This window comes from Sardina pilchardus, chromosome 18 (assembly GCF_963854185.1).
Source record: "Sardina pilchardus chromosome 18, fSarPil1.1, whole genome shotgun sequence".
In the NCBI taxonomy this organism is placed as follows: Eukaryota; Metazoa; Chordata; class Actinopteri; order Clupeiformes; family Clupeidae; genus Sardina; species Sardina pilchardus.
This window is the reverse complement of record NC_085011.1, coordinates 29,740,955-29,754,068: the sequence shown is the minus strand read 5'-3', so window position 1 is coordinate 29,754,068 and position 13,114 is coordinate 29,740,955. Positions and strand designations below refer to the sequence as shown.

The 13,114-nt window shown below is 46.2% G+C and overlaps 3 protein-coding genes across 4 annotated transcripts in view; 2 read left to right on the top strand and 1 right to left on the bottom strand.

The window, feature by feature from the left end:
- LOC134063764 (histone-lysine N-methyltransferase 2D-like) overlaps nt 1-3,175 on the bottom strand; it is a 15,250-nt gene extending 12,075 nt beyond the window's left edge. The window contains exons 1-3 of one of the 2 annotated variants that reach the window (XM_062519466.1): nt 2,276-3,175; nt 2,006-2,188; nt 571-1,894 (exon numbers count right to left, since the gene is read on the bottom strand). In XM_062519466.1, the coding sequence (XP_062375450.1) occupies nt 571-1,894; nt 2,006-2,188; nt 2,276-3,175 (2,407 nt within the window). Of the gene's footprint in view, nt 1-570; nt 1,895-2,005 lie in introns of both variants that reach the window. The other variant, XM_062519465.1, reaches the window with a different exon arrangement.
- A 4,015-nt stretch (nt 3,176-7,190) lies between these two features.
- LOC134063765 (serum amyloid P-component-like) lies at nt 7,191-8,384 on the top strand. The gene is made up of 2 exons (XM_062519467.1): nt 7,191-7,447; nt 7,584-8,384. Exons 1-2 carry the CDS (start codon nt 7,372-7,374, stop codon nt 8,198-8,200), a joined length of 693 nt encoding a protein of 230 aa, XP_062375451.1. The 5' UTR covers nt 7,191-7,371; the 3' UTR covers nt 8,201-8,384.
- A 3,322-nt stretch (nt 8,385-11,706) lies between these two features.
- On the top strand, nt 11,707-12,614 carry LOC134063608 (serum amyloid P-component-like). The gene is made up of 2 exons (XM_062519204.1): nt 11,707-11,895; nt 12,004-12,614. Exons 1-2 carry the CDS (start codon nt 11,838-11,840, stop codon nt 12,612-12,614), a joined length of 669 nt encoding a protein of 222 aa, XP_062375188.1. The 5' UTR covers nt 11,707-11,837.
- Nucleotides 12,615-13,114: the final 500 nt, after the last annotated feature.

Here is a 13,114-nt window from a genome sequence, read left to right as displayed (position 1 = left end):
AACACAATTCATGTTGATATTTTGTGCTCCATCGACCCCATCATATTTCACGTCTCAATATCAGAAATAAGTCTTAACACTGTAGCAGCAAAAGTATAGTGCAATAAAATACTGTGTTTGCCATCTTGCAACACCTTTTCCATACATACACAAACACACACAGACTTCTACATTATGTAAGGCATTTTCATTTGGAAAAAAATAGCTATTAACGCACAAATAAACACACAGTGTACTATGCACATACTGTACCAAATATCATGTGAACTGGACTGAAATATGAATTTAAAAATCCATCAAAAAATACAACAAATAAACAATTACTGTGGGAGGGAGGGGGGCAGGGGTGAGGAAGTACACTGACTGGCCTACTTACAGATGGAATGGGGGCTTGTTTAGTCCAATCAGGAATAGGCAAACAAATGTGCAGATGCACACACACTCACTCACAAGCACAGGCACTATAGATTGAGAGAGAGAGAGGCGAGATGGATGGGGTGGGGGTGGGGTACAGGGGAGGAGTGGGTGGTGTAAGAGAGGAGGAGGAGGAGGAGGAGGATTTTCATTTACTTGTGTCGGGGGACGCCATGGTGGACACGATGACTGGGGGGCCGGTCCTCCGACTGAGTTTCTGATTGGCCAGGCTGGCGCTCTGGGCCTGCATGGCGGTGGTGCCCATGGGCACCATGGCCCCGTCGGTGGGCACCCCTGGCCCGCCGACCTTACGCATGGCCTGCGGGCTCGGGTGCGGGCTGTGCATGGGCGTGAGTGGCACCAGGGTGCGGTCGCGCTTCATCAGCTCCATGGGCACCGTGTAGTTGGTGGAGTAGGCCTTGGGCGCCTGCTGCGGCGGCATGGGCGCCATGGCCAGCTGCTGGGGCACACCGGGCAGAGCGGGCAGCTGCTGAGACTGCATGGCGTGGATCTGCTGGATCTGCGTTTGGTGCGCCATGCCCTGCATCTGGTGCGGCATGCCCTGCATCTGCTGCTGCAGGGTCGCCATGTGCGCCGACATGGGCAAGGCGGGCTGCGAGGAGTACGCCGACATGGGCCGAGGCTGGACGGGCACCATGGCGCCGCTGTACGGTCCCGGGGTCCTGGACCCTGGCGGACCGTACCCGCCGCCCCCTCCGGTCGTCTCCAGGAGGTGTTGGGACGGGGCGCTGCTGGGCCTCCTGCCGATCGCCTCGCCCATCCTGGGAGAGATGGTCTGCATGGGCGTCGGCGGAGCGGTCAGCATCTGGGATTCCATGCCCACGCCGATGCCCAGGCTCATGCCGTGGTGAGGCTGGTACACGTCGCTGCGGTGGCTGAAGCTGTTGGAGCGGGTGCGCGACGGCGTGGGCGGCATGGTGCCCATGTGGTGGTGGTGGTGCTGCTGCTGCGACGGCTGAGGGGCGGGCGGCGGGGCCTGGGCCGGGCGCTTGCAGCTCACCGCCACCCGGGACAGCACGCGGGCCTGGCCGAGGTTGGGCGCCACCGAGCGCACGTCGTTCTCCTCCATCACCGCCAGCATGCCCGTGCTGTCAAAGCCCTGCTGCAGCAGCGACATGATGGTGCTCTCCGACACGCCCTCGTTGCGCAAGAGCGCCAGGAACTCCGGGTCGGCCGAGCGCTTGGGGTCCGCGGGGGGCGGAGGCACGGGCGCCATGGGGGTCGGCGTCACCGGAGGAGGAGGAAGTGCCACGGGCTGAGCGGGCATCAGCACCACCGCGCTCTGGGGCATGACTGGGGAAGGCGCAGGAAGAGCCTGGGCAGCACTGGGGTCGTAGAGGGTGTTCACAGGGGCCGCCACAGCCTGGACCTGCTGGGGGACTGGCGGAGGCATTTGCTGCACCGGCGCCATCTGCTGCAGTGGAGGAGGCATTGGCTGGAGGGCAGGCTGAACTGGCTGCTGCATCTGCGGCAGTGCCGCTGGCAATGGCTGCATCTGCATCTGCTGCATGGGCGGCGGCATCTGCTGCTGCATGGGTGGCTGCTGCACTTGCTGCATGGCTGGCGCGACGGGTTGCTGCACGGGGGGCTGAATCTGCTGGGGAAGCTGCTGCATGGGCTGCTGCTGCATGGGCTGCTGCTGCATGGGCTGCTGCTGCGGGATCTGCTGCTGGAGCTGCTGGGCCGGTTGCATCTGCTGCTGCTGCTGCAGCTGAGCGGCCACCTGCATTTGCTGCTGCAGTTGCTGAGCCTGCTGCATCTGCTGCTGTGGCGAAGGCATGGGTGCAACCTGCATCTGCGGTGCTGGCTGCTGCTGCTGCAACTGCTGTGTTGGCTGCACTTGCTGCTGTAAGGGGCTGTAGGGCGTCGGGCTCATCAGCGCCCGGGCCCCCCCACTCACATCTATGCCCTGGGAGGCAGGGTCCACAACCAGGCAGGTGGCGGCAGATTGGCGGGGGTCCATCACCCGGCTGTTGACATCGGTGTAGGCCCCACGTCCAATAAGCTGGGGCGGTTCCGATCCGTATCTTGGGGACGAAGGTTCCGTCACGTAACGCACCGGTGACGGCTCCCGACTGGGCACCATCTTGGGGCCGGGCGTGTTGGGCGGAGGAGGGGCAGAGACAGACGGTTCGCGGTACCTGCGTCCCATCTCGTGGGCGGACAACGGGGGCGCGGAGGACGGAGGGGGAGGACCCGCGGCGGCCATGCCCGGGCTCATCCCGTAGTGCGACGCCGAGCGGTTCAGCGGGTGAGGCTGCGTCTGCTCGCCGCCCCTGTAGAACGCCCGCGGGTCGTCCAGCTGGCGCGGCGTCAGCGCCGGGTCCTGCTGGTAGTAATCCTGCGCGGCCAGAGCCCCGCGGTGGGCGGCGGGCGGCCGCTCGTAGTGGCTGTTCAGCTCCGGCACCGAGCACTTGCGCATGGCGCGCGGGTCCAAGCCCGCCTGGCTGTACAGCGACTCCTGGTAGGAGAAGGGCTCGCGTTTCAGGTCCAGGTCCGGGGGGCGCGTCCCGGGCGGCAGCTCGTACCAGCCCTGACCGGTCCCCACCACCTCGCTCCCGTAGCTGATGGAGTTCCGCCGCACGGACATCCGGGCCTGCTGCTGCTGCTGCTGGTGCTGCTGGTGCTGCTGGTCGTACATGCCCTCTTGCCCCATGGGCCCCCACTGGCACTCCGGACCCCCCAGGGTGTCCCAGCTCTGAGAGCGGCCGATGGGGAGCTGCTTACTGGAGACCAGCATCTGAAAGCGGAGACGCCGCGTTCGCGCGAGGCCAGGAGAAAGAGAAAAAAAACGACGGCGTTGGACTTGGCAGCGGCCACCTGAGGCTCTTGCTTTTCACGTCTTTGGTTACCAGGGTTACGTTAGGGGGGAAGATGAAGAGGAAGTGGAGCGGAGAGAGAGAAAAAAGGAGGGAATAAAAATTAGAACAGATGAAAAAAATAAAGGGAGGGATCGTTTTTTTCACCTGATATCCAGACGTAATTTTTCCTCTATCTTCTCTTCAGGTCTTCCCTCTCTCTCCCACTTCAGTCTCTCTGTGCCTCTCTCTCTCTCTCTCTCTCTCTCTCTTTCTCTCTTCCGTCACACTATCAGATGGCTTCCTCCTGGCAGCAGTGTGAATAATTTATCTCGCTGAAAATATTGTTCCTCGAGATGAGGAGAAAGAGGACACCTCTCTCTCTTTTCCCCTCAGGCATACACACACACACTCACACACACACACACGCTCTCTGGCTGGTCGCGGTCAAAAAATGTGGACCTGTGACTCCATGGTAGCAGTGCCGGGTAACAGGCTCGATCACACGGGACGGATGGGAGGAGAGGGAAAAGAGAGAGCGAACCAGAGAGAGAGAGAGAAAGAGAGACAGTTGGGGGAGGATTGGTGCAGGGCAGGGGCTTGGGTTAATCCCACAGATCTGATCCGACCGGCCCCCTCTCTGGGCTTTTTACCCACTCTGGCAATCGCAGAGGGATTACCAACAAAATAAAACCTGCTTAAAAATCCACGTCCTCCTCTGCTCTCGTGACATCACACACAAACACACTCAATAACACACACATGCGCACACACACACACACACATTTAACAAGTGCACCATTCTTTTTGGGGGAGGGTACATCTCACAGATAAAGGGGCTTACCTGGGCCGCAACTGTGTGTGGTCAGTCTGTCCGTCGTCCTCCGGGACGATGGAGTGGGCGAGTTTTTTTGCGGCGGGCGACTACGGGAGGGGCGGCGAGGCAGCCAGTGAAACTAATACAGCAGCATTACAGCCGTGCGGCTCTGTCAGGAAACATCAAATCCACACTGATTGCACATTAATCCATCGGCAGGGCCGCAAGAGCCCACTTCGCCATGTGAACCGAACACTACAGCATAATTGCACGCACATTTAAACACAAACACTTGGAGTAGCACTTTTCTAGCAATGCTAATGGGATGCCAGGAATGTGCATCGGGCATAAAGCTTTGTGGAAGCTTATGGGCCTATTTGTCGTGAGCATTAAAGAACAACTTTGAACATTTTTGAACTTTGAACTGAGACATTAAATAAACACACACACAAGTAAATCAAAGAGTTGATGTCCATGTTTTCTTATTATATTTCCAGAGATCGCAACCTAATCTCATCCAAAAGAAATGTATATAACAAATGTATTACCATTTCAAAACAGAAGTAATTTAAATCAAGTATGTTAATAGGCCTATCAAAAAGGACTTGACTGTGATCCTCTGGGCAATGTAGGGAGACATTTTAACTCTAAGGAGTGTGTGTGAAGAAGAACCGTGTGTTATCTACAGTATATTTGCTCATTTTGGTCTTGTTTGTGAGTACTGTGAATACTGCGGTAAAGCTCTCTGAGAATTCTGACTGACTGCTGACTTCTTGAATGAATCCTGATTTTTGTACTACACTGGCATTTAACTGCAATAAAAATTAGGCAGCAAATAAACATAGCCCTTTATTTACAGGACTTATGCTTTTTGTGATATCTGTGATAACTTGTGTGTATGAATGCATGGTAATGTTATATTCACAGTCTAGCAGTCCTGCAGTGTTGGTCATTTATTTATGAACGACAGCTGTTGCCTCTTTGTGTCTGCCCACCGTACTAAGGAACCGCCAGGACACAAGAGTTCTCAAATGACTCACACCCCTTGACACTAGTCTCATGATCTCACACAGCAGAATAACACACATGGGAAAACACAAATATGTATATCCAGATCCTCCCATCCATCACCATGGTACAAGGTCATCATGACTGAAAGCTTCACACCCTGCCCTGATCCCTGGTGAACATAAAACAATTATCTATGCATGTAAATATATTCCTTTCTTCTAGAATTCATGCTACTGTCTTTTTTCTTATTCATGAAATGGCTTACAAAATAGTTGGAATATTCCTTTAAACTGGTTTATTTATTTGTTTTTGTTTTCTATGCATAACCACATTCCATTTAAAGCATCACATTATTATTTTAATCTTAAAATAATTGCTTCAGATTAATTTTCTTGCCACACTGACCATAAGAAAAATGGAGTTTCTGGTGATGTGCACCCAAATCAACTGGTATTGCCCTATGCCACATTGTTGCAGGTAAGCCTGTTACCTAGGAGACATGCCTATGTAGCATTATGTTAACATTGACATCACAGAGTAGTACTATGTACATTCAGCGATGTAAGTTACTAACCCATATTCTACAAGATACATGTCTTTCTAACATTTCAACATTGAAACTGTATTTTCCAGCGAAACAAATATAGGGAAAAATAACTTTGTTTGTGATCGGTCATTAGTCTCAACGGCACACTGCTTCTTCCATCCACCAAAGTCTATCTTTGTCACTGACCACGCCCCTTTAGGAAGCAGGAAGTAGTGCCATTAAAACAATACTCACATTCACATACACACTCACACAATAAATAGAATAATAATAATAAAAAAAAACATTATAATAGCCAAGCATTTATATGACCTCTGTCATTCAAAGACATTTACGAGGCTGACTTGTCAAAGCTTCCATCACCAATTTCAGGTTTTGGTCTGGCTTGAATGAGAATATGATGTAAATTTCAAACTTTGTCGCCACCCAAGGAAAGACTACAGTATTGCACCATGGCACAAAGCTTTATATGATTAGGCTTGCTGTATTACAGTAGATGTCACATGATTAATGTAACCTGCTAATACAAATATTGCATTTATTTAACAAAAAAAGAAAAAAAAGAAAGAAAGAAAGCTAACAACGAGCCATCATTCCAGTATATTGCAAAACGTGTTTGACATGTTTGGCCTCTGGAACATTACTGCACTCTGTCATTGCTCAGCTGGGGCCCTTGGCTTTCACAGCATGTTCCCTGCCTCTCCACTCCCCCGTTAAGCAACTCTTGGCTTCGAGGAGATATATTATCATCTTCTGCATTCTTTCTCTCAGTGAAGTTTTCCATCTGGTCCTCTCTTGACTCCATGACCTCCAGCAGAAACATCTTCCTCCAAAATCCGCTACCTTCAATGCTCATGTCCTTACTGTGTCCACTACACACATTTTGTAACTCGCTGTCCTTAATCATGTTTTTTTCCCCCTGAATGATCAAGAACACCCCAACAAACATTAGACGTCTGATGGACGAGCAGATCATGTATATTGCATCCGTCGGTCCAAGACCAATTCTGGATATCTACACGACCTACAAACTAGGTCTGCTATTTGGACATCTAACCATGACCCCCCTTGGATGTCAATATGCAGTTCAACATTTTAATGTCATTTTAAGGTAACTTTTTTGGATGTCATTGGACATCTTAAATAGGTGCAAGAAAAGTCTGCACCTTTGGGTAATTAAAATTGGATGCGCCGAAACGAAGTATGAAAAGATATTGTTTGGACCTTTCTCAGTGGGATGCTGGATGGCCCAGAATAGAACAGAATAATCTTCCATCTATGGCAAAGCATAACTTCATAATATTTCTGTCAACAATGATGGAAAAGGTGGGTAGAATCTACATTGGCCGGGTTTCCCAGAATCGTTAGGAGCGTTCTTAGAACATTCTTACAACGCTCCTAAGAAGTTCTTAGCACTTAAGAGCTTCTTAACAATTCTGGGAAACCCGGCCATTCACTTTACATCTTAGGAGGTAGGTAAAGATGATATGAGAAATCCCACATCATTGTAAATATAGGCATATGAATTCAATCTTGACTAATCAACATTGCAACTGCATTACCTCTGTATAGAACAGGCTTTCCTTAGATTCTATACAGAGTATGTATGTTGACAAAGACTGACAAAGTCCATACACCAGCAAAGACATTAGGACACTTGGGCTCTTGAAACGCTAGACATTTCCCAGCTGACATCTTCAGACAGTATATAAGCACACTTTGGATCCCCTAAACCAGTTGAAATAGTGTTGTACGGCTTCAGCATGGGAGTTTTTGGAATCATGAAAATCCTTGCACTTCTACTATCTTACTTCTTAGCATCTTTGGCAGAAAAGCAAGGTAAGCAATTCATTTGTGCATTTATATTGAATGACGTTTAACATGGATGTAAACTGAAATCTATATTTTGTTAAGTCATTTATGCCTTTGAGACTTCACAGAAGAGGGTTACTTGTAATAATGTATTTTTCTGCAGATCTCTCTGGAAAAATGTTCACCTTTCCCGAGGAGTCTGATACAGCTCATGTGATCTTGATTCCCAACCTGAGCAAGAGTCTGACTGCAGTGACCGTGTGTCTGCGTTTCTTCTCAGACCTGACAAGAGCTCAGAGTCTCTTTTCCTTCGCCACCCCTGCCAGTTCAAATGGCTTCCTGCTCTACAAGCAGGCAAATGGTGTATACGAGATTGACAAGAATGACAAATTTCAGCTATTCAGAGCACTAGGGGACTATCCAAATCAATGGAATTCTGTCTGTGCTACTTGGAACTCTCAAACGGGCATCGCCCAAATTTGGGTCAATGGGAAACAAAGCACAAGAAAGGGTATCGGTCAAGGCGGTGACATCTCTGGAGCACCCAGTATTATCTTGGGTCAAGAGCAGGACAGCTATGGGGGGAAGTTTGACAAAACACAGTCTTTTGTGGGAATGCTGACCGATATAAACATGTGGGATTCAGTTCTTCCTCATCCTGAGATTGCTTCGTACATGAACCGTGTTCCAAAGAAAACAGATGGCAATGTGATCAACTGGAAGTCCATTGACTTCACCATTAAGGGTTATGTGATTGTAGAGAACCAGATGAATGCCTGAAGGGTTGCAAACTAAATGATTTTTAAAATGATTTAGGCATAACTCTGTTAAAAATGTAATATATTTTAATGAGGTCAATTTTGTTGCCCTGGACTTGCTGGGCTTGCTGCACCATTGTGTATTTGCTCACATTTACTCGCAGGGTTTTGTGGTTCAGCATCTACTGTAGTAAAATTGTATCAAAAGTACCACAATAAAATGTGTTGTTGTTGTTGTTGTTTATTTGTTGTTGTTTTTTTTTTTTAAATCAACAAAGATGGCTCCTAGTGAGCAGTTGTGTTATTGAGAAATGCTACATGGAATGGGCTAACAAAGGTAGCTTAATCCATCGCTAGTTTAGCCCGTGTTCGTCCTACCACGCCTATCAACGGCTGTCTATGAGTATTCTCTCTGGCTCAAAACAGAATGTTCACACATGGTTAAACCGATATTACAGACCAGTCTCCTAGCCATCTATTTCAGTGGAGACTTGGGGGTCTTTACAATTAAAATAAGAAAGTATTTTTTATTTTTTTATCTGTACTATAAGCACTGTCACAGTTTTCCATGTACAGGAAGCCATTGTTCAGTATTGATATTGACATTAATCAATCAATGTATCAAATAAATTATTAAAGGCTATATACAGTATGTCAAACAGTGTTTGATGGAGTTCAGAACACAATTCAAATCCAGGAAAAGACACCTCCTTGTAGGAAATGTAGAAAAAGCCACTTAGTTGACATAAGCACATTGAAAGCACTTGGGAAATGCAGTGGTTTGAGAGTAAGCAAATACAGAACTGTGCCATAACACCACTGATAGAGGGGGTCTACTGTATGCCCAACCATCATTGCTCAACACTCTTGATTGTCTGGAAATGCAGTTTATTGAATTTGACAGGAACTCATACAGTATGACAGATTGTTCAAAAGATAGTTTGACAAGTCAGCAGAGCAAATAAAGCATGATAAGATAAGAACAAAAATCAGAGTCAGGAAAACAGTTAGAACCCTAAGTTACAAGACGGATGAGCACAGTAAAAATACTTCTCTCTACAAGCGCTGGATATTTTGTTATATTGAAATTTAAGTGTTTGCTACTCACAACATAGTAAATTCACAACTTGTCCTTTGTGTTAATCTATATTTAGTCTATATAGTTTGTTACAATAATATTACTCTCTCCTCTTTGGTATATCTCAACCCTCAGGTTCGTATTAGATGGTAGCCCAGAATTTTTATTAACCCACTCATTACAAAGGTTCTTATATGACTATGAGGTGTGAAGTTGATGCATTCAGATACCCGGACCAGAGGGACCACAATACAAGTCATATTGCACTTCCTCTGATTGTAAACCTCTGTCACACACTACTGTATCTCTCTTGGCTGCTTGATAACACGAGTGAAGTGCTCTCAAAGGCTGTTGGTGATGTTTTTTTCTCCACAGAGGCTGCTTTGTTAGTGATTTTGTCTCAAATAAGACAAGGGTTCCAAATAACAGTACTACAGATGGATATATTTAGTCCAGATAAAACAGCCTTATCCACACACACACCTTTTGTTTCCTAATGCATGTTATGCAATCACAATGTTGTGTTAGAGTGAAACCAGATGGTCTAGTTTTATTAGTTTCTGGGCCCTGGGTTTTATTAGTTTTAACTGTGAAGCAGAATATTAAATTGATTGTGCAAGAAATAACAGATTTCAGAAGGCAATCTTTATCTTCTATCAGGAAATGGACTGTACAGCTTTCACATTGTCTCATCATTTTAAGTGAACTTTGAAAATGCAATGTTTTTTATTTGTGTGATTGTGTGTCAGTTAATTATTGTTTATGAAAGTTGAATAATTTTCAACATCTTCTGTTTCCATATCTCCCTCCTGGACACTACAGTGATGAAGCACAGGACACATATATGATGATTTATGTTTTTCAGTCATTCATTTTAGCCCACTCAGCCCAGCCCTAAAGAGCATAAGCCAGAGTAGTTAAATCACCAGAGGAAAAACTGATCTTGTGCTAGCATTTCACCATGGCAGTTTCTGGAACTGTGGGAGTCTTTATGCAGTATTTTTACATCTTTAGCAGACAAGGTAAGCTACTAAACGAAGTCAACTTTTTAAAGAACTTTTTAATTGGCGCATTTATTATAGATACTATGTATCAGTGTTTTACTGCTGGATTTATGTAATTTTCCACATCTCTCTGAGAAAATGTTCACCTTTCATATGACGTCCGAAACAGCAACCTTGTGTTAGCGTTCCTTCTCAGACGTGACAGGAGGTCAGGCTATTCTGTATCGCCACCAACGGCAATTTCAATGCTTTCGTTTAATCGTGCCTAACAAATCCCCTCAGCTGTTCTAAAATCAGTGTAAACTACGGCCTCTCGGGGCTTATTGATTAAATATGCAAGCTCTTAACTGCAGATTCATTGTGTTAGAATTGTACAAGACACATGTGCTGCCTAAAATGCTTCAACAAAACTTGGAAGTATACAGATAGACAAACAGAGAGCTTTGCTAATTCCTAAAAATGTGCTCTCCCTACACAACCTCCTTCTACACCACCATACCAAAGCCCAGGTGCATATATTCATTCATTCATTCATTAAAACACCATATGCCCGCCCATTTGCCTGATTGTCCATCTGATTGTCCATGTATTGCTAAATACACAAAAGAGTGCAGTGTTGAGTATTTATATGCATGATCTGTGATTGTTGTACGATACTTTGTTGGATTGAAGGTTTTTTTTAATCTCATTTTGCATGTTATCAATCACAGATTTAGATGGTGGGGCAGAAGTGACAAAACAGAGCAAAACAAGCAGCAAATTACAAAAACATTTGGAGTGTACTGTAGATGCTCTGAAGCAGTTATCAACTTCATTCCAGAAGCTTTCAGAATACTTCTCCAGTCACACCCAAACACATACACACACACACACACTCACATATGCTCCCCCCACCCCACCTATACTGAAACCAGATGGATTTAGTTTGGTTACTGGGCCCCATGACTCAATGTAATTTGGGAAGAAATGAAGGTCACTATGTAAGAGATAAAACATTCAACTATGGGCAATATTCATTTTCAAACATTTCTGATCATTCATGTGTCCTGAAAAGGCAAAAAAGTAGGTTTTCATTTGAAGTTCCTCTAAATGTGGCATATACCAGATGCTCTTTGAACATATGTGACCTCCACATATCTTTTCACCAGACATACATGTAGTGGTCCTTGAATTGATCTCGTGTTGTTAGAACAAAGCTCAGGGCTATTTTCTTTTATGTTCCGCAATTTTACTCAGACATTTTTCCATTAGCAAGTAAGTCCATAGGTGCGAGTCTGACAGCGTATTTTTCCAACAGTGCGTGTGCGCTGTGGTCAGAGTGAAGTCAGACACATGAAGTGGGCAGAGTCAGGCCGAAGTCTCCGCCTTTGACATAGTTACCCGCTACCTACAGTATATCACCGTCAAACTCAGGCCCTTGTGGATTCAAACAAACAGACTCTGACAACTCACTAGATAGACACACCCAAATGTGCTCCTCCAGATGGTATATAAGCCAGATCAATTGTTGATATCTTTACCAAGAGCCAGAGTAATACAACTTTCTGCATCACTTCAGTATAGAAGCTTCTACAACTATGAGAGCCATCATATTTCTATTGAGCTACATGACAACATCTTTTGCAGAAAAGCAAGGTAAGCTTTTAAACATGACTTGCAAAACCAAAGACAATTCATTTAGTGGATGAGGTTATTTCGAGAGACTATCCATGTTTAATTGCTGAGCGTTTATGTCTTTTGCAGATCTCTCTGGCAAAATGTTCACATTTCCAGTGGAGTCTGATACAGCTCATGTGATCTTGATTCCCAACCTGAGCAAGAGTCTGACTGCAGTGACCGTGTGTCTGCGTTTCTTCTCAGACCTGACCAGATCGAAGAGTCTCTTCTCTGTCGCCACCCCCACTAGTGACAATGCTTTCCTTCTTTTCAATGAAAATGGCTATCATGTATTTCAAAAAACAGCTGCAAAGTTTGATGGATTAGAGGATAAACAAAATGAGTGGAACTCTGTCTGTGCAACTTGGGATTCCCAGACAGGCATCGCCCAAATCTGGGTCAACGGAAAGCAAAGCGTCAGAAAGGGCATCAGCAGAGGAGGCAGCATCTCCGGAGCACCCAGTATTATCCTGGGTCAAGAGCAGGACAACTACGGGGGGAAGTTTGACAGAGCACAGTCTTTTGTGGGAATGCTGACCGATATAAACATGTGGGATTCAGTTCTACCTTATCCTGAGATTGCTTTATACATGAGCAACATTCCACAGAAAACTGATGGCAATGTGATCAGCTGGAGGTCACTGGACTTCACTGCAAATGGGTATGTGATTGTAGAGAACCTAGTGAGCTTAATTTAGAATAATCATAATGCATATTCTAAAACGGAAAATTCAGTAAATACTGAAGTGTTCATTATTATTATTGTTTATCCTTAATCATCTGGAAAAATGATATGCACAACTGGCCTGATCTCATAAGAACTACTGTGGTATTTGCCACCATAAGTGCTAATACTTCCCAAGATAAATTGACTTGGTCACTGAGTTAACACAGAAGGCCTCACCCTTGTGTTGATCGTTCTTGGACCTGAGCCTTGTCTTTGCCCAAGTTCAGTTCTCAGTGATGGAGTTGCTTCTTGTAGGTCATGAAGGATGGACCTGCTTCTTGTAGGTCACAGAGAATGAAGTTTCTTCTCGTAGACCATGGAGAATAGAGCTGCCTCTTGTAGGCCACTTGTAAAACTTGCCATGATTTTCTTCCTGTCTGACATCATGTCTGTTGTATCTGCAGTACTTTGTGTGACATTATCACCAGACTCTTTTTTATGCATCTAACACTACTGTATCATTGCCCTTCA